Source organism: Rattus norvegicus, chromosome 16 (genome assembly GCF_036323735.1).
Source record: "Rattus norvegicus strain BN/NHsdMcwi chromosome 16, GRCr8, whole genome shotgun sequence".
NCBI classification, from domain to species: domain Eukaryota; kingdom Metazoa; phylum Chordata; class Mammalia; order Rodentia; family Muridae; genus Rattus; species Rattus norvegicus.
The window spans coordinates 6,493,604-6,512,087 of NC_086034.1; the positions used below are offsets into that span (position 1 = coordinate 6,493,604).

Genomic DNA, 18,484 nt, shown 5'->3' on the forward strand with positions numbered 1-18,484 from the left:
TCTGCGGCTGGGTGTGGTCCAAAGGGTTTCCTGGACAGAAGTGCCACCAAAGGGAATCCCAGTTCCTCATGCCAGGAAGCTAGCTACGTGTTCTCAAATCAGAGCTTTAACTTCTCAGGGTCCAGCCTAAAGCTCTGTTAACTTCTGGCCACCCTGGGCCTGAACTTGCCTTCAGATTGTCAGGCAGCTCTGTGCGGCCAGCATACCCTGGGTTCATGGTGATAAACACAGCACAGGATGGTACAAGGGGGATTTCAACACCCTCAAACATGAAGCGTTCCACCTGTATGTGGGGTAAAGGGGTTGGCCCACATTAAAGAGAAGACACCCAGACCTTCACCTCCTCTGACTGGGCTCTGCCATGCCATTGACCTGACATCAGAGGTCAGCCAGACTGGACTCCTGGTCACGGGTTAGATCTTCCCCCGGAATCTAGCCTAAAACCTTAGGTCTTACTGATCACCCATGGACTCCCAGGTCCTGGTCCCAGGTTCTCAGAGGTTTCCACACCATTGCTGCTTCCGTCCATCTACTAGTCCAATTCTGACTGACCCCTTCAGATTTACCCAAACTCAACCAAGAACAAAACCTTGGGCGTTACTTCAGGTGGGGTCTGTCAGCCTCTCAGCTCTTGTCATTTGACTACTGTGATCAACAAGGCTGCTCAAAGGACCAATAGCCTGGAACCACCCCCCCAACCCTTTATTTTATTTTATTTTATTTTTAAATTTACTTATTTTTTTTCTTTTTTCCTTTTTTTTTCTTTTTCGGAGCTGGGGACCGAACCCAGGGCCTTGCACTTCCTAGGCAAGGGCTCTACCACTGAACTAAATCCCCAACCCCTCCCCCCAACCCCTCCCCCCAACCCTTTATATAGGAAGAGACTCCCTTTACCTGACCATGGACTGAGGTAAGGATTTGGCATTTGGGACTGATTATAAAACCCCTCTAAACATAGCACTAAGGGTTATGAAGGGCAGTACCATCCCTCTAGGGTGCCCAGGGCTCACCCTCTGCTGCTGTGCTTTCTGGATGGTGGTGATCTGCTGTGCCACCACGGACAGCACCTCGATGTCGATCCGATTAAACTCATCAAAGCACGCCCAGGCCCCCGCACTAGATAGAGCAAGGCATTTGGGTAGGGAGTGCACTTGGAGGACATGTGGTACCTCTTTCCAGCCACTTTCTGACTTCACTGGGGAGGAAGCTCTCAGTGGTGATCATCACCTCAACAACAATCTAATGCTCCCCCCCTGCCCCCACCCCACTGAACTGGGCCTTTGACTCCTGTCACTTCATCCTGTCCCTTGTGAGGCTCCTCTTGGCCAGTGTTCTCCCCTACTTGTCCGTGTCCTGTGCCATCTCACATCCAGCCTCACCTGGCCAGACCCTTGAAGAACTTGCCCATGGCCATGAAGTCGAGCTGGTCGGAGCAGTTGAACACAACTGTCTGTATGGCCAAGGCCTTCCCCAGGTCCTTTGTGGTCTCTGTTTTCCCTGTGCCAGCTGGGCCAGCTGGGGCACCTCCAAACTTGAGGTGCAAGGCTCCTGTCAGGGTCAGATAGCACCTGTGGGAATGAGAGCAGATAGAAATGGGCCACAGCCTGCCTGGGGTGCTTCCTCCTTCAGGACTCTGTGGACCAGCAGCTCTTCCTCCTCCTCACACCTCTGAGGCACAAGTGTGCCAGTCCTGACCGCCAGGGTTGGGACTGGAGCCTGGGACTGGCTGCCTGGGTGGTGATTTTCGAGCCTTGCCGAGCTTTGTTTGGCCATCCACGGGGCTGGCCGACCCAGCTGGGAGGGTTCACCTGTCAGTGAGGGGTGTGATCACCAGCCTCCCACTGTTGCCGAGGTACTCGTAGCCGTAGATGAACTCCGCATTCACAGCACGGATGTACAGGTCGTTATTTGTCCAGTAGTACCTGGACATGGGGCCACGGGCCAGAGGGCAGGTGAACAGTTAAAAGAAGGGATTCTTCTGGAGCACGAGGACACAAAAGTACCCATGTCTGTCTCGTCTCTGCTTGGTGGGAGGGACAACCCCAGCCTCTTCCACCCTGGCCCTCACCTGAGCTGTGAGATCCACTCAAAGTCATGTACGCTGACCACGTTCTCGTCAATCAGCTTGCTCACCACGTCCTTGGCGTGGACCTCGATGACGATGAGTGCCGACAGCACCATCCGCTGCATGCGGGACAACTTCCCCCGCACGAGGGCCACCAGGTCACTGAGCTGAAAGGATCAGGAAGTCACTGTAGAGACCTGAGATCTATAGCTCCTCACCCTTCGCACAGAGGGAGGGCTTCTGCCAGGAACAGTGTCTACATTCTGGAGGCTTCTACTGATCTGAGATGGGAGTAGAGGAAGACGGGAGAACATACGAGTCACACACGTGGGACCTGCCTCTGTGGTGTACAATCTGTTTGCATGCTCGTGGCTGGAAATAGAGTCTGCAGTGCGGCGAGAAGCATGGACTGTGGGGAGCCCAAGGGATGGGACAGGAAGAACCTGGTGACCGCTTCGCTAATCATTAAAGGAGGGGCACCTGCCTCGTCTCAGAGCCCTCCTTAGGTCCCTTCTTGCTGGTGCTACAGAGTCTGATCTGCTCCTGGGACCTGACCTCTGGTCTCTTTCAGGCTTGATGCAGGAGAATGCTGCTAGGAGAACTGGGTGGGTGGGGGAAGCACCAATCCTTTTTAGTTCTACCTGTTTGGAGAGCTGGGGGAAGAGGCTGCTACTGATGCTGCTGGCCTCAAGTGCCTGGGCTACCTCCAATGTCCAGTATGTCTGGCAACCAGCAATGGTCACCTGGCCCGGCCAGCTCAGAACCCACTCAGTTCTGAGCATCTGGAAAGACAACATGAGCAGGCTGACCCAGGTGCTGTCAACTCTAACCCTTGCTGGCTGGGTTGCGGGCTGGGGCAGAGAGCACCGAGGAGGGAGCACGCTGGACGGCTGCACTCACTGTAGGGTAGGCCTTGATGGCCATCTCGATGATGTCGTGCACACTGGCCTTCATGCTACGCTCCACCTCCAGCAGCCAGTCCTCCACATTGCTGGAGGGGTAGATGGAGAAGGACAGCTTCACCTCTTCCCCCTCTGCCGAATACATGTGTGTGATCTCCAAATCCTCCTGGAACAGCAGCTATGGGCGACAGAGGTGGGTAGAAGTGAGTTACCCTGGTGTACCAGAGGGCCAGCCCTTAGCCCAGTCTGACCTGGCCAGACTCTTGCCCCTTAGAGGAGCTAGCTCTGTGCTGGGGCGCGCCCCCAGGGTTTGCCTTCATGGGGGCCTTCCCTGACAGCAATCTGTCAGGGTGTGTTTAAGCCCTTGGGAAATGAGTCTAAACTTGCCCTCTGTTTTCACCCTTCGCAGATCTCAGTATTTGGGAGGACAGGAGCTTCTGGCTGAGTTAGGACCCTGGCCGAAGAGGAGGAATGGGTTCTTTACCTAACCTTCTTCCCACCAGCCCCAGGCATATCTCTGAGGATCGGGGTCTGTCTTGCTGCCTCATCTCTAAGAGGGCTTGCCATGGGAGGAGAACAGTCTCCTCTGGAGAGTGCCCTGGCCTAGCCACACACCCGGGCAATGTTCTCGAAGCACTTGCGCAGGTGGGGCTGCACGGCTGTGGGGTCCTTTGTCTGTGACAGGATCTCCAGTAGTTCATCATCTGACAGGAAGTAGAATCTTCCAAGGGAAAACAGGTGAAGAGAAAAGGTCAGGCGGACTTGTTAGGCCCTGGCAGCCCCAGCACCTCTGACATAGCAGAACAGTTGACGGCCCACAGCGTGGACTTAGGCTGTGGTGCCTACCTGGGGAAGGCAGTCCGCTTGGTCTCCAGGTACTCGCTGAGGCCCTTCTGTACCAGGTCCAGTAACTTGTTGCAGTCCCTGAGGCTGTCCAGCAGCCTCTGGTCAGAGCACACATTGATTACCTGCAGGAAGCAGACGCACCGGGGTTAGCGAGAGGGGGAGGTGAGCACAGTCAGCTGGGAGGCGGCAAGATGGGCTCATTAGACAGTGCCCATGCCAGCCAGACATCACCAGAGGGCGTAAGGGGCAGGAAATTGATTCCTAGGCTCGGCATTGCCTCCAGCAACCCAAGAAACCATTCTGCAGTCATAAAAGGGGCGGAAGAAGACCAAGGAGCTGTCTTGCTTCAGACTTGGAGGACAGCAAAATGCTAAAACAACTGTTTCTAAGGAGCATCTCTGGGGTCCATGTCCGAGGACATGAGCCACAAACAACACCTCTGGATTGGTCTTTAATCCTTGTTTAGGGAGGGGAAAGACTGAGAAGTCCCCAGCAATGTGATCAGGACCCTTGGGGGTCTGAGCTGCCTTCCCATCCCCCTCACCTCCCGGTTTTCATAGGCATTCTTCATGATCTTCCTCCAGATCCGCTCCATGGTTTGGTAGCGCTTGCTCTCCACGGGCAGCTGCCGGGTGATGTCCTCAGAACTGAAGATGGGCTCCAGGTAGAGCCAGGACCTCTGGCAGTTCAGCCACTCCTCTAGCACCTCCTGGAGAAGAGGGGTGGGGCATGAACCTCCAGAGGTGAGGGCTCGGGGTGGGGTTTAGTGTCCATGATGGAGACATTTCATCCCCTCAGAGTGCAGTGCAGAGCACCCACATCGGTGTTAGCGTCTACTAGGTAATGTTACGTGGAGCCATTTTCCTTTCTGCCTTCCAGCTCTACACTTGGGATTTACCTCATTTCTTCCTATCACTGCAAACTGATTCATTAATCTCTGCTCATGAGGTGGACACCATGGTTAGCTCTGTGTCAGGGCCATGCCAGGCTTAAATGGACACTGAGATGATCAGGGGAAGTGGGCATGGGCTCCTGTTCTTGAGGAATCCACTAGTGGTCATTTTGTTTCTGAGTCACTAAGGTCCCAATCTGTGTGAAGCCCTTTAATAGGTTCCGAGCAAGAGCCTCACTGGGAAGATCTTGCAGACAGGTGTGGGTGAGTTAATGAGTTGTTTGTGCTAAGCTTAGGGGGAGAGAGGAGGTAGGGCTGGAATTACAGGGGTGTGTGTGTGTGTGTGTGTGTGTGTGTGTGTGTGTGTTCGTACGCATGCACACGTGCACACAGCAGGGAAGCCCAGGGTCAGTGCTGTATAGAGAATTCCTCCTTCACCTGACGTCTGGCCTCAGGGGCATATGTATTGTGAGACACACCCAGGCATCATTGGGCAGCCCCTGCCACTGGTCTTGAAAGCCCGACACATCTGTTGTCCCATACACCCTGGCCCCTGTCTCAAAGTATCACAAAGTGAGATGGGTGGGAGGCTCCGGACAGGGTGGGAAAGGATACAGAGGGGCCTCGGAGTCTCACTGTGTCCAGCCCACAAAGTTCCAAGGGCTAGACTGTCCCAAGCATAGGCAGCCACATTGTTTAACTAAGCTTCACTCCTTCCACGGCCCTTACTGCCTCTTTCAGGAGCTAGACCTCCTCCACGGATGGCCATATCCATCCCGGTACCCTCTTCCAGATGGAGGCTTGTCAGAGAGCCAGGGGCTGGGGCAGACAGGTGCAGCAGGCTACACCCAAATACAGCAGGTGCCACTCGGTGGACAGTGCTCCTTTGGAGGGAAGGACCACGGGAGGAAGGCCCACCTGGGTCAGCTTCAGTTTGGTCTCCCAGGAGTTGATGCGCTGCTCAAAGGGTTTCTTGTACGGTGAAAAAGACATGCTCTGAGTCATGACGATGTGGTCATCGAGCAGTTGCGAGGCTTCATCTGGGCTCTTGAGGATGTAAGTGTCTGTCTCCTTGTAGGGCAGCACGTTGAACAGGATGGAAGCCCATTCCTTCTCCATCTTGTCTAGTGCCTGTGGTAGGGAACAGTCAGAGCTGTGCGCTTGGGAAGGACTGGTGGTCACGCTGTCCGACCAGCACTGGGCAGAGGACAGAGCACTCTGCCAGGCCATGGCTCTGCGTGAGCCACACTGCCAAACAGTCCCAGCTCCCCTAAGCAGCAAGTCCCCAGCGGGCCTCTATCTGGATGTGGGGTCGACTCAAGCTCACATATGTGCAACATGAGAGGTACTTGGGTGACAGTTAGGAGTTTGCTCACACCTAAAGAATATTATTTTGGGTGCTGCTGAACCCCCCTGAGCCTTAAGGTTTTCTAATTAATTGATTAATTAATTAATTAGTGACAGTGCGGGGAATTAAGCTCGTGCATCTAGGCTGACTGCATTCTCAAGTCTTGTGCCCATCTGTTAAATGATGACAATGCTATTAGCTCCTCTTTAAACTCTTGGCAGGGAAACTGAGTAATATAGCAATGGTGGGCACTATGCCAAGCACTCTACCCACATTATTAACTTTTAATAAAATGTCCTGCGACCCCGGGAAAGCATTACGGTTACCCTCCCAAGTGGCCGTCATTGCAGGGGCTAGAGATCAGCCTAGTCAGCGGGGTCTAAGCAGTGGATCAGGCCTGCTAGTGGTTGGGGACCTACCTGTTCAATAGCATACTCCTTGCCAGCCACCTCAGCCACCTTGCTGATACTCTCAATATAGTCCTGAAGGTTCATCTCAAGGCAGCGGGCAAAGGTCAGGTTGGCCTTGGGCCTGACGTTGATGTTGATCTCATTGGACAGCACCTCCCAGTGGCGGTTCCGCATGCCAGGGTTGCGCAGGCCTTGGATCAGCGGTATGTACGGCTTGAACTCGTCTATGCGTGCTCGGATATCCAAAGCCACATCCTGGCAGGCTGCCGGGTGAAAGTCAGCCAGTGCAGAGAGAGAGGATAGGCTCAGTCCACAGAAAAGGAATAGTCATGCTCTCTGACCAGCAGTGGGTGGGGAAGAGCAAAGCCATCCTACAAAAGACATCAGGACTGCACGGGCCCCCCAGCAGGCATCCTTAGCTACCTGGGATGTCCTTGAACTGCTTCACGCACTTGTGCATGGTCTTGAACGACTCGATGACGTTCTTCTCCAGCTGCTCAGCGTCAATGGCTGACAGAGGATCGTTCATCCAGCTCTCAGACCAGCGCAGCCAGTCTGAGGCTGTGGTCCAGAGGTCCAGGTAGGGTTGGAATTCCTTCACCATTCTTGAGAGCTTGTCATACTACAGGGGCAGAGGGCGAGACTGTCAGGATGCTCACTGGCTTTTCTCCACATCATCTCTACATCTGCTTCTCTGCTCTTGCCCGCAAGGACCCAGTTAGGACTTCCTTTCTCCTGCTATATGTAAGCTCTGGCTGCTGAGCTTCCAAGGTCTAGACTGACCCCCGCCTCCCCCTGAAGCCTTCTGCTTGTTTATACTGTCCATCCCCATAGCCAAGAGGTTTAGCTCTACCTTACAGCCAGCTCACTTCTACCCCAACATGCCAAGCCCTACCCCATAGCAGGAAGTAGGGCAAAAGCCCATAGGAAGCCTACGTTGGTGATAGGCAAGCCAAAGATGCGCTCGCGGTTGTTGTACAGCATCGCCAGCTGCTGGCAGTCCTTTAGCTGCTTCTTGACCCGCCGCACCTCGTTGGCAATCTCGTGTGCTCGTGCAATCTCCACATGGGTGGAGAAGCCAGCCACCACCAGCTGTGGGCCAAAGAGCCAGAGTCAAATGCACCAGAATCCTACGATTGAGCACGCATTTCACATACCCAGGGCACTGACTCCTAGCTCTGAGAGAACTTCGTTGTGTAGTGAGCCAGCTGCTGGCCAATCACAGGCAGGCTGTCCCAGGATTGGGAACAGATGTGAATCTTTGAATGCCATGCTCATTGGGGTGCCAGTTACATAATCAAGAGGATTGGGTCCATTATTGTTAAATTTTCTGAAATGTTCTATCCAGGCTTCTCTTTGCCCTTCAGTTCATTCCTTCAGCCATTTTAAAAATATGTTCATCTAGTCATCTACCATACATTGACATTGCATCTCCTAAATGCTAGACGTAGGACAGCATTGTATGGTGTGTGTGTGTGTGTGTGTGTGAGAGAGAGAGAGAGAGAGAGAGAGAGAGAGAGAGAGAGAGAGAAAGAGAGAGAGAGAGAGAGAGAGAGAGACAGACAGACAGACAGACAGATGGAAAGCAGTTCCTAGGAAGGCCCTAAGCCAAGCCCCACCTGAAGCCCTTCCAGCTTCTCCTGGAAGTTGTTCTGGTCCATGAGCTGGATTTTGCGGAATTTCTCCTCATCCTCAACATGCTGTTGCCGCACCATATCTATCTGCCCGAGGATCTTCGTGGGCCAGTTGTTGGCAGCCCACCTGGCAGGAAAGAGGATCAGGATTTGAGGAGATGTCACAGTTGAAGTGATAGGATGGACAGGAAGGGTCACCTTTCCATGGGCCCAGGCCCCAAGTCTAGGCAGCTAGGCTGTGAGCAGGGTTGGGTTGGAGTAGAATGGGAGAATCCAGCTGTCAGCTGGATCTAGTTGGAAATAGGGAACTGGGGAGTGTGCCCATGCAAAAGGGCAAAGCAGAAATAACAAGAGAGTGATATCAAGTGTGCTGACTAGTTTTAAGTCAACTCGACATTACTAGAATAATCAGAGAGGAGGGAGCTTCTATCGGGGGACTGTCCATAAGATCTGGCTGTAGGCAGCCTATAGGCTGTTCTCTTCATTAGTGATTGATGTTAGAGGGATCAGCCCATTGTGGGTGGTGCTACTCCTCGGCTGCTAGTCCTGGGTGTTATAAAAAGGCAGGCTGGGCAAGCCACGGGGTGGTGAAAGCCAGAAAGTAACACTCTTCTATGGCCTCGGCATCAGCTCCTGTCTCCAGGTTCCTGTACTGACTGCCTTTGCTGATAGAGTGTGATACGCAACTGTGAGAGAAAATAAACCCCTCCTCTCTAAGCTGCTTTTGGTCATGGCGTTTTATCACAGCGACAGAAACCTCAGCCAAGATATTTCCTATGAAATCCCAGGGATTTCAGACGAAGCTAAATCAAGTCTAGTTGCTAGCCTTTATACTGTTGACCAGCCGGGGCCATCAGACCAGCTTCCAGCACACAAGCAACTCCCTCTACCACCTGACACGTGGTCTCAAAGGGTTCTAACTGCAAGAGGCTCAGAGATGTCAGCCCCTGCGACGGTTTTATCTGAACACGATGCCTTGTCAGGCTGACGTGTTGGACCTTCATCAGTAAGGCAGAGCTGAGAGAGGGGTTTGTTCTAATGTTTGCTTTCCCTCACTGTATACATGTATATGTATATACAAGACCACTGACAGTGACAGGATCCCTGACTAAGAGAACTTACTCCCACGTGATTTCCTTCTGCCCACAAACCTCTCGTCCCTGCCTGCTCCAGGCTCTCAGTGCAGCCGTGGTTTAGTGTGTCTTGACAGGGCGTTTCTGCTGTGATTTCACAGCTTGCAACAGCTGGCCCTTTAGAGCACCACTGCAGCCTGGCTTCTCCTGCTCCCCACCCAATGTCCAGTGTGGGGAACATTGCTCCCACTCACTTGTCATTGAAGTCGTCAGTGGTAAGGTTGTAAAAGAATTCATCCATGACCTCGTAGTCAGACATGACCTTTACGATCCGCTCCTGCATGAGCAGGAAATGACGAGTCATGCTGGGGAGGGGGTTATTGAATGGGATCTCCAACGCGGCTGGGGCCAGGGAAAAGGCGCTTTTGTTCAGAGAGGGTCCAGGCCCGGGGCTCTAGGAGCCACTGCTAACACATCTCTGGGTCTAGTCTTCCGACCTATGCCTTCAGTCCTCCTGACTGCCCAGAGAGCACAGCTCTGAATCCCTGCTGTACACTACAAACTTTGTCCTGGGCCCCACAAGTCCCTGGCTATCTGCTTTATCTTACCTACTGGCTCTGATCTTCCAGCCTCGGCCTGTCTCAGCCCCTGGTCTCTGACCAATAGTTTTATGTATCCAGCCCCGGGTCCCTAATGTACGCCCAACTTCTGGCTCCACCAGGCTCCTGGCCGCCAGTGCCAGTGCCTGCCTTACCTCCAGAATCACCAGCTTCTCAGGGATGCCCTTCATCCAGTCTCGAAGCTCGGCAAGCTCCTCGATGCTGTTGGGCTTCTCGTAGATCTTGCGGCTGATGCTGCGGAACTCCTCGCAGATCTAGTGGGTGGAGGTTGGAGGGTTCTGGGGACAGTTATGTGCCTTGCCTACACTGGAACCTGTTTCTCTTCAATGTCTCCAGGGCCTTGAAGTCGATTATTCGACCACAGCCACACTCTGCCCTTCTTCCTAAGATAGCCACTCCCGACAGGCTCACTAGGTTGCTAAAACCTCTTTTGAGGCAAAGGTGCCACCCTCTCAGTCTCCTCTGGACCCGGGAACAAACTTAGGGTTTCCGGTATCTGCACTTGCATACCCTCAGCTCATGGAGCAATCCAGCTCAGCCTGGGCTTCCCAAGAACCTCCCAGGATTCTGAAAGTCTAGGGATAGAGATACCAACCTTCTACTGACGTATGGATACACATGAAGGTAGGCAGGGGTCAAGGCAGAACGATAACCAGGCCCTTTCTTAGATGCAGGCACCTGAAGGCACCCCAGACTGTGCCCAGGGCATCTTACTAGTGGGAGCACCCCATGTGCCCAAGGCTGCTTATGTGTGGCTGTGCTAGGGCCAGGCCAGTAGTTACTTACACTGTCTACCTCGTTGTGTAAGTTCTTGGCTAGGATATCCAGCATAGAAGTGGCCAGGGCCTTGCGTTTTTTGGACAGGCTCTGCTTAACGTTGTCGACATTGATGTAGAAGGGACCAATGATGATGCTGCTGGGCAATGAGTTGTCTAGGATCTCCTTCTCTTTCAGGTGGGTGATTACCACTTCCCGAACCTCCTCTGCTGATGGGCACTGAGTCTGATAGGTCCTGAAGGCAGTGAGCATGTGCAGGGAGCACAGGATGGTTAGCAGGATGGGAGGGGATGCACACAGACAGACAGACAGACCGACAGATGAATGGATGGACACACACGTGCACACCGATACACGCGCGCACACACACACACACGCACGCGCGCGCACTCACACACACACACACACACACACACACACACACACACATACTTAAGGAAGGTGCTAATGTCGTTGTTGTTCAGCTCCAGATACTTTCTGTACTCCTTAGCATAGGCCTGCAGTGGTATCATGGCCTTGTGCATAGCATTGGTGATGTTAGCACGTAGCTCTTCTACTAGTGGCTCGTGAAGCCCCACTGACTCCAGCAGAGGGTCACCACTGATAAAGATGTCCTCCATCACCAGCTTTAAGAAAAGAACAGAAAAAGCAGAGCTGGATGAGCCCTGGAGTGGTTGGCAGAGTGGTCTGAAGACTGAATGGGCAGTGACATGGGCAAACATGGGCAATATGGCACAGGTGTGGGGGAAAGCTTGCAACGGCCGAGAAAGGACTATAAACTAATACGAATGCAGACGCTACTGTGAGGCTCATATACTGTCTGCTTGGTGTGATTCAGACTTGCCAAGGACGGGCTGCTGATTGCTTTAACTGACAGTAGGAGATGTAGGAAAGGACTTGAGCTATGGAGGCTCTTGGGCCAGGGAAGTGGGCTGTGTGCAGCTTGGGTGTGTGTGGTGACTTCCACTGTGGTACTGGTTGTGTGTGGAAGTCCACCTGGGTCTACAGCTGAGGTGGAGAAAGGGGATACAGGACAGATACGGCTGTGGCAGGATCGTCCAATCAGTCTAAGATTCAAACCGAGGTCCTGCTACTTAGCTGTCTTGTAAAGTAGATTTAACTGGGTTAATTTCTCCAGGTCTACAAGGCGGCAGTGTTAACAGTTCCATTTGTGCTGAGGATTAAAGGAGACAGCTGTAATTTTCAGAGCCACGCCTACTGCCTGTTAAGTGGAAGGCTAACAAACGGCTCTGGTACCTGTGATGCCCTTCCATGTTTCAATGGCACTGTCCGACCGCTGAATATCTGGATGCGGAGAGCGCCCTGTGGCTCTCAGCAGCCAGGCCCTGCCCAGCCTGTAGCACGTACCTTCTCCAGTTGGGGCACAGCATGGGTGGCCAGGATACCCTTGTCAAAGAGGTTGAGCAGAATCACCTCAAACTGCTCCAGCGGTGTGCTGTAGTGCACCCCCGTGTTGTCCAGCACCAAGTCTACGATGAACAGAGGATTCTTCCGGGGCCTGGAGGCAAACAACTGGGCTGACTGGGAAAGCCTGACCCTTCCTGCCAGTACTGTGCTCTTGAGCCTCTTCAAGCATAGCACTGCTTTCTCCTCACTACAGAAACCTTGATTTTCTAGAGAGAAAGGCTCAGGGCCATCCGGAAAGGCTTTGGGTTCTTGCCCCAGAGAGACTACAGAGGTAGCACCATGTTAAGGTCTTGAGGTCACTGGACAGGTTGGCCTAGCATAGGCACTTGCTAAAGGCCCAACGCTCTTCCTAGAAGCCCTCTATCATCAGTTTCTGAAGTCTGAGGCACATCAAAAGCTATGATGATATCGCAGCCAGGCCCTGCGGATAGCTTCTACCTCACTAAGAATCCCCCCAGGAAGCTCTTGGAGGTCTAGACTGCCCTCTTCCCTGTCTCGTTTCCTCTGGCCACACCTACCTGCCCTTTCTTTTCCAGCTCCACTTGGTAGCCTGTCCTCCCTTAGCTGCCCCAAGTCCTTTTTACTTGCAGTGCTCCTGCTCCATTTGGTCCTGCTAATTACCTCTAGTGTCCCTGTGCCTCAGATGCCACCTCTTCCCTGACCGCCAGGCAAAGGCCATCCCCAGAGTTCATCATAGAATCGGCAATCACAGTATGTATGACGTACCTTGTTATGCCCGCCTCCTCCTACTTGCAGTAAGAACTGTATCTCAAAGTTCCCTAAGACCAACAGCCGGATTCATGGTAAGGGCTCAGGATTATCACGTGAGTCACTCAAAGAGTGACCACAGAAAAGAGCTGGAGGGGACACTTCTGAGGTGGCCGGATTCTCTCTGATGTCAAGAACTTGATATGCTGGGCACCCGCCCCCTCCCCCGTGCCTCTGTGCATCGGACTCACTTGTAGGGACTGTTGATGAGGTCTTCGCCCCAGTCCATGTCGTCTATGCACTCAAGCACACTGCAGCAGGCGTCGCCGATGAACTGTGCGAAGCTGCCCAGGGAGTCCTGCACCAGGAAGCGCAGCGTGTCCTGCAGCATGTACTTGATGAGCTCCATCAGCTTGCGCAGCTTCGACATGAGGTACACCTCCCAGTTGGTCTCGTAGAGGTTGTACCAGCCCTTGCTCATGTCCCGGAGGCTGCTGCGCATGGCTACTTTCAGTGTGCTGATCCAGCTGTCCTTGAGGAACATCTGCACCTGGTGTGGACACGTCCATCACCAGATGCCACCCCAGGCACCGGCCGCCCAAAGCTGCCATGCCCAAAGACAACACAGCAAGGTTCGTGGGGTGGCCACCTCAGGACTCATGTACCACGATGGAGGGGAGCCTCCTACAAGGCTCAGCCAAGCACTTTGGACCCAGGCCGCAGCATGATACCTGGGGTCCGGGGATGCTTGGAGAGGCAGGGGACAGACACGGGGCTCAGAACAGCCATGGGGGAAGCGACAGGCACACAGGAGAGAAAGAGGTAGAAAGGGAGGACACAGGAACAAGAGTAAGAGAGAACTGAGTGGAGAGAGGCTGGAGCCATGCCCCTTGCACCTTTGTCCTCAAGTGTTGTGACACGGGAGTGGGGTTCCTGTTCTCCCTTTTAAGGCAGGAGATCTGCCCTAAAGCTACTAGGGTTGGCTCAGAGGGACTGGGAAGGAAGAAGCCCACCCTGGCTCTCCTTGGCCTGCAGATGGACTCCACTGTCGCCCCACCCTTGTCCTACTTCAGCGGAGCCACGGGGCCTGTGATTGCTGGCTTTGAGGCCGAGGCCCCATCCTCCACGCTCTGATGCCCAGGTACCTGGGAGAAGGTTTGAGACTGGATCTGCTCAAATTCCTCCAGGCGGCTGTACTTGGAGAGGTTGGAATGGAACAGGGACATGGAGGTCACCTTGTTGCACTCAGCCCGCACTTTGCTCAGAGCTGTGATGACCTCTGACCGAGTGAGCAGGGACACGAAAGTGAAATCCTCCTTTTGCTCCCGGAAGGGGTATTCGGGGACACTCACCAGCCCTGCAGAGGGGGCGAGAGCCAGCATCAGAGCCATCTGGGACACACATCAGAGCCATAGCACTCATCTACACAGTGTCTGATGGAGGAGACGTAACAGCTTCCTTTCATTCCCAGAACTCTCCTTTTCCTGCTCTTGCCTTTGGTGGTATCCCCAAGATCCATAGTGAGTCACATGCCCCGAGTTTCCCTCCAGGCTTGCCAGTCATCATTGACCCCTTTGGGTGTGTGTGACCCTGTAAATCCCTCCCTACCCCCCTACCCTTGCTACACAAAGCCAGAGGCTGGGGGCTGGGGATTTAGCTCAGTGGTAGAGCGCTTACCTAGGAAGTGCAAGGCCCTGGGTTCGGTCCCCAGCTCCGAAAAAAAAGAACCAAAAAAAAAAAAAAAAAAAAAAAAGCCAGAGGCTGATCTGGAGCACGCTCTGGGAGCCCGAAGAAGAATATTGGGTCCAAGAATGCTTGTTATTCACAGTCCAACCTGTACCCTGGGCACATCGCACACATGAATCTGGGATCAGGAAGTGTACTCAGCATCTATGGGTGGGCTCAAAGCAACTTGAGACTTGGTCTTCTATATGTCCATGGAGCTGTAGCAATGCTAGCTCTGTTATTGTTATAGGAGGAAGAAGGCATATATATATATATGTGTGTGTGTGTGTGTGTGTGTGTGTGTGTGTGTCTTTGAGGCCTGGCTATCAAGTGCCTGACATCTACATTTGACCATGGCTTTTCTGGTACATACTTACCTTGTGGCTTCAACATTACTGGGACACACACACACACACACACACACACACACACACACAGAGTTGTTCCTCAGGCAAGATTTCCTGGCATCTGGCAAAAGAACAGTGTAAATAGTAGGGACAAGGTGGGCACAGAGGTTTACCCAGGTTTATGAGAGCCCTAGTGACTGAACAAAATCCTATAAAGAGAGGCAGAGGTGGGGTGAGCTAGCCAGGTAGGCAGTCAGGATCCAGTGGTCCTCACCTTGATTGGGCACCTTTTCTTCCTCTTTTTCAGGAAGAGTCACAAAGGAGAATGTCTCTGGCTTAGAAGAGACAATCTGGTCAAAGTTGATCTTGTTCATGCTGCGTTCATAGTCCAGGTTCACTTCTCTGGCCAGGCTGCTAAGGTGCTCCAGGACGCTATCAGAGAGAGGAGAGAGTTCACACACTCCTGAGCATAAATTATGAATGTGATACACTTTATAGGTAACAGAAACAAATCGTGGGCCAGTGAGAAGGCTCAGTGGCTTGCACCAAGGCTTGTAATTTGATTCACAGGAACCACATGGTGGGAGGAAAGAACAGACTCCCAAAAGTCATCCTGTGACCTCTATATGTCCTTTGGTGTACACACACACACACATACTCACACACACACACATACATAGAGAGAGAGACAGACAGACAGACACACACACACTAAACAAATAAAATTTTCAAAAGAAAAAATTTTAAAATTGAACCAAAGTATATCTCATAAAATGGTAAGTATTATACCCTATTGATGTAGGATAATCACCAAAGCAGCCTTGAACACAATATTTTGCCTATCTTTTCCATCCCAATGGGGGAAAGGACACAAATGCCACAAATGTCCACTGAGAAGCAGGTCCATGCTGTGATCCCTGATCTGCGTGGCAGGGCGGAACTGATGAGCTCAGAACTGTCTCAGAACAACAAAAAGAACGTAAGAACTGTAGACTCTGTCCTAACGGGCACAGGCCGGCCATTTGAAGCTACTCTTGGAGTATTCTAGGACTGAGCGAATAAGCTAACGTGTGCTCGATGACAGACACTGATCCTCTTCAGGTGACGCGAGCCACAAGTCTGCGGAAGTCAGAATGAGTCATGTGGTGCTGCGGCCAATACGAAGGTATCATTGGGGGCTCACACTTTGAGAAAACAGATGGACACAGAGGAAATATGGAGGTAAAAGAGGCACTATAGGTAAGATTAGGTAGATCCAGAAAAGACACATTTCCCTTAGATCTGTCTCTCTGAGAACCTTACAGGAGTCATCTCCCAGTAGCAACGAATACATCAAATGCTGAATCCTGGTTCTAAATTCCCCACTAAGGGCCTTCTGGGAGAAAAAAAAACCTATTTCAGAGGCTGGAGAGTGGCTCAGCAGTTAAGAGCACTGTCTGCTCTTCCCCAGGAGCTCATAAAGCAGCTCACAACCATGTGGAACTCCAGATCCAGGGGCCCTGACTCCCTCTTTTGGCCCCCACGGACTCCAGGCATATATATCCATATATATATATATCCATATATATATCCATATATATATATGTGTGTGTATGTGTGTGTGTGTGTGTACACACACATTCATACACATAAAATAAAAATAAAATTTAAAATCTTTAAAAGTCCGTTTCAAGGCTGTATCTGGGAAAATTAAATTAAGCTGAGGACTTCCTGCTATGCCAGGAAGTACGAACTTATTCAAAGCATGGTGAGAGTGTAGCGAAATGGCAGGAGGTCAGCCTGAAGAGGACACTAGCCACATTTCAGCACAGAAATTAAAAAGAATCTGCAATGCACTCTCACCCTTTCGACCTAGCAAGAATTCACGAGCCCATAAGGCTCCACAACGAGGCTACTGGAGACAGCCGGACCACACTTAGAATTTAAGGCCTGATGTAGTCAGCAAGTCACCTGTGCCAACTTGGTACAAGCTAGTGGTATTTACGAAGAGGAGCCTCAACAGAGAAATGCCTCCATCAACTGCCTGTTGCCAAGTCAGTAGGGCATTTTCTTGATAAATGATTAATGTGGGTGAATGCAACCCAGTGTCACCCATGGGCAGGTGCTCCTGAGTTGTATTAAAAAAAAAAAAAAACAGGCTGATCAAGCCACGAGGAACAAGACATGAGGCAAGCCAGTAAGCAGCAATCCTCCGTGGACGCTACTTCAGTTCCTGCCTTCAGATTCCTGCTCTTCTTGAGTTCCTGCCCTAAATTTCCTCAGTGATGGACCTGGAAGTACAAGATAAAAGAAACCCTTTCCCTCCCAAGTTACTTTTGGTCATGGTGTTTGACCACAGTAACAGAAGCCCCAATGACATCACCTCACAGAGATGTCTCAGCGATTTCTCTGGCAACACCACCCACAAAGTGAGGTCCAGGGTCGCTGCAGCACATGACGCACCTCGGCCCCTTGCGCATGCGTGGTGTGCTCAAAGCCCACTGTTTTATCTTGCTCAAGCTCTGCTCGTTGATGACCCGCTGGCCTTCCGTGGGCATGCAATCCACGTACAGGTTGTAGAGCAACAGCGCCTCTGTGTTCTTGCGCAGAGCGTTGGCCTGGACCACACGCTGTGTGAACACTCGTGGGTCCTCAGCACAGAAGAGGAGCTGGATCCTCGGGACCCAGTACTGGGTGTCCAAGAGTGGTGGCCTTCCTGGGAATCAGGTAGGGGTGCGGGGGGGAGGGAAGGGACACACAGTTAGGCTCTTTGGACTGGAGTCCTGGAGTCAGCTGTGCCTCAGCTGCTGGCTCTCAACGATTTGTCATTGTAATGGCATGTGATGCCCCCATAGCCAAATATGTGAAATGGGCAGAATGGCATTTCCTGCTTTGCCCACTTCATAAGGTTAACAGCGATTTCTGCATGCGAAATGTGTTGGAAACAGTAAAGAGCCCCGAACTGGCAGGAGTTACACAGGCATGACTATTCACTTGTCCCGTCCTCCACACTACTCCAGCCAAACGCCTGATTGGGAGCCTTTGGCCCCCTTTACAACACCATGCTGAAAGCCACTGGGCCAGCTGCTCCCAGCCAGCATGCCAATCAATCAGACTGGTGAAGGGACAGGCCCTCATTAATAACCCCAGTGAGGTAGAATTCAGGGATGAGTTGGTAGCATTGGGCTGTAGGCACAGGCTGGGCTGGGCTGGCCTGGGGCTGGGGCCCACCCAGGGAAGGTACAAAGCTTGTACCTTCAGGGGTGACCCCTCCATTCACGATGGGCATCCCCATCTCATCTCGCACCAAGCCTCTCTTGTCAGTCTTCTGCACCAAGTACAGTTTCTTTTCTTCGTCATAGTCAAGGACACCAACTTCACACCATCTGTAGTCCAGTTCCTGACTCTTGGGGTCCTCTAAAACAGAGGGGGACACCCTACCAGTATTCTCTGCCATGGAAGTGGGGAGGGGCTTCTGAATGTGGCAGCTGATGCTGGGAATGGATGTCAGAGGTCACCTGGCTGGTGCCTCTTCCTCCGGGATAGTTTCCGGGTCCCCCTGAGCCAGGGACAATCCTGTCTCTTCTCAGAAGAGCTGGCCTTCGAGGAAGCCTTGGCCATGGGAGGACCCATAAGGACTGGGCCTCTTGGCACAACCCTCGTGAGAGCAAAGAGACACAGACAGATGGGGAACCATGAAAGGTGTGACCAAGCAAAACACCCGGTGGGC

At 52.5% G+C, this 18,484-nt stretch overlaps 1 protein-coding gene across 10 annotated transcripts in view; it reads right to left on the reverse strand.

Annotated features, from left to right (window-relative positions):
* Dnah1 (dynein, axonemal, heavy chain 1) overlaps positions 1-18,484 on the reverse strand; it is a 61,127-nt gene that overhangs the window by 31,185 nt on the left and 11,458 nt on the right. For 4 of the 10 annotated variants that reach the window (XR_005494532.2, NM_001033655.2, XM_008770978.4 and 1 more), the window contains exons 7-31: positions 18,010-18,171; positions 17,218-17,470; positions 15,050-15,207; positions 13,849-14,060; positions 12,955-13,253; positions 11,936-12,086; positions 11,000-11,193; positions 10,577-10,802; positions 9,925-10,044; positions 9,425-9,507; positions 8,083-8,224; positions 7,400-7,555; positions 6,887-7,085; positions 6,473-6,726; positions 5,624-5,836; positions 4,358-4,522; positions 3,814-3,935; positions 3,583-3,688; positions 2,966-3,145; positions 2,707-2,847; positions 2,069-2,232; positions 1,809-1,922; positions 1,380-1,568; positions 1,011-1,116; positions 170-283 (exon numbers count right to left, since the gene is read on the reverse strand). Coding sequence is in view for 9 of the 10 variants with exons in the window: in NM_001033655.2 (NP_001028827.2) it covers positions 170-283; positions 1,011-1,116; positions 1,380-1,568; positions 1,809-1,922; positions 2,069-2,232; positions 2,707-2,847; positions 2,966-3,145; positions 3,583-3,688; positions 3,814-3,935; positions 4,358-4,522; positions 5,624-5,836; positions 6,473-6,726; positions 6,887-7,085; positions 7,400-7,555; positions 8,083-8,224; positions 9,425-9,507; positions 9,925-10,044; positions 10,577-10,802; positions 11,000-11,193; positions 11,936-12,086; positions 12,955-13,253; positions 13,849-14,060; positions 15,050-15,207; positions 17,218-17,470; positions 18,010-18,171 (4,223 nt within the window). In the remaining variant the exon portion in view is untranslated. Of the gene's footprint in view, positions 1-169; positions 284-1,010; positions 1,117-1,379; positions 1,569-1,808; positions 1,923-2,068; positions 2,233-2,706; positions 2,848-2,965; positions 3,146-3,582; positions 3,689-3,813; positions 3,936-4,357; positions 4,523-5,623; positions 5,837-6,472; positions 6,727-6,886; positions 7,086-7,399; positions 7,556-8,082; positions 8,225-9,424; positions 9,508-9,924; positions 10,045-10,576; positions 10,803-10,999; positions 11,194-11,935; positions 12,087-12,954; positions 13,254-13,848; positions 14,061-15,049; positions 15,208-17,217; positions 17,471-18,009; positions 18,172-18,484 lie in introns of those variants that run through there. The other 6 variants (XM_039094185.2, XM_017599982.3, XM_039094184.2 and 3 more) reach the window with 6 other exon arrangements.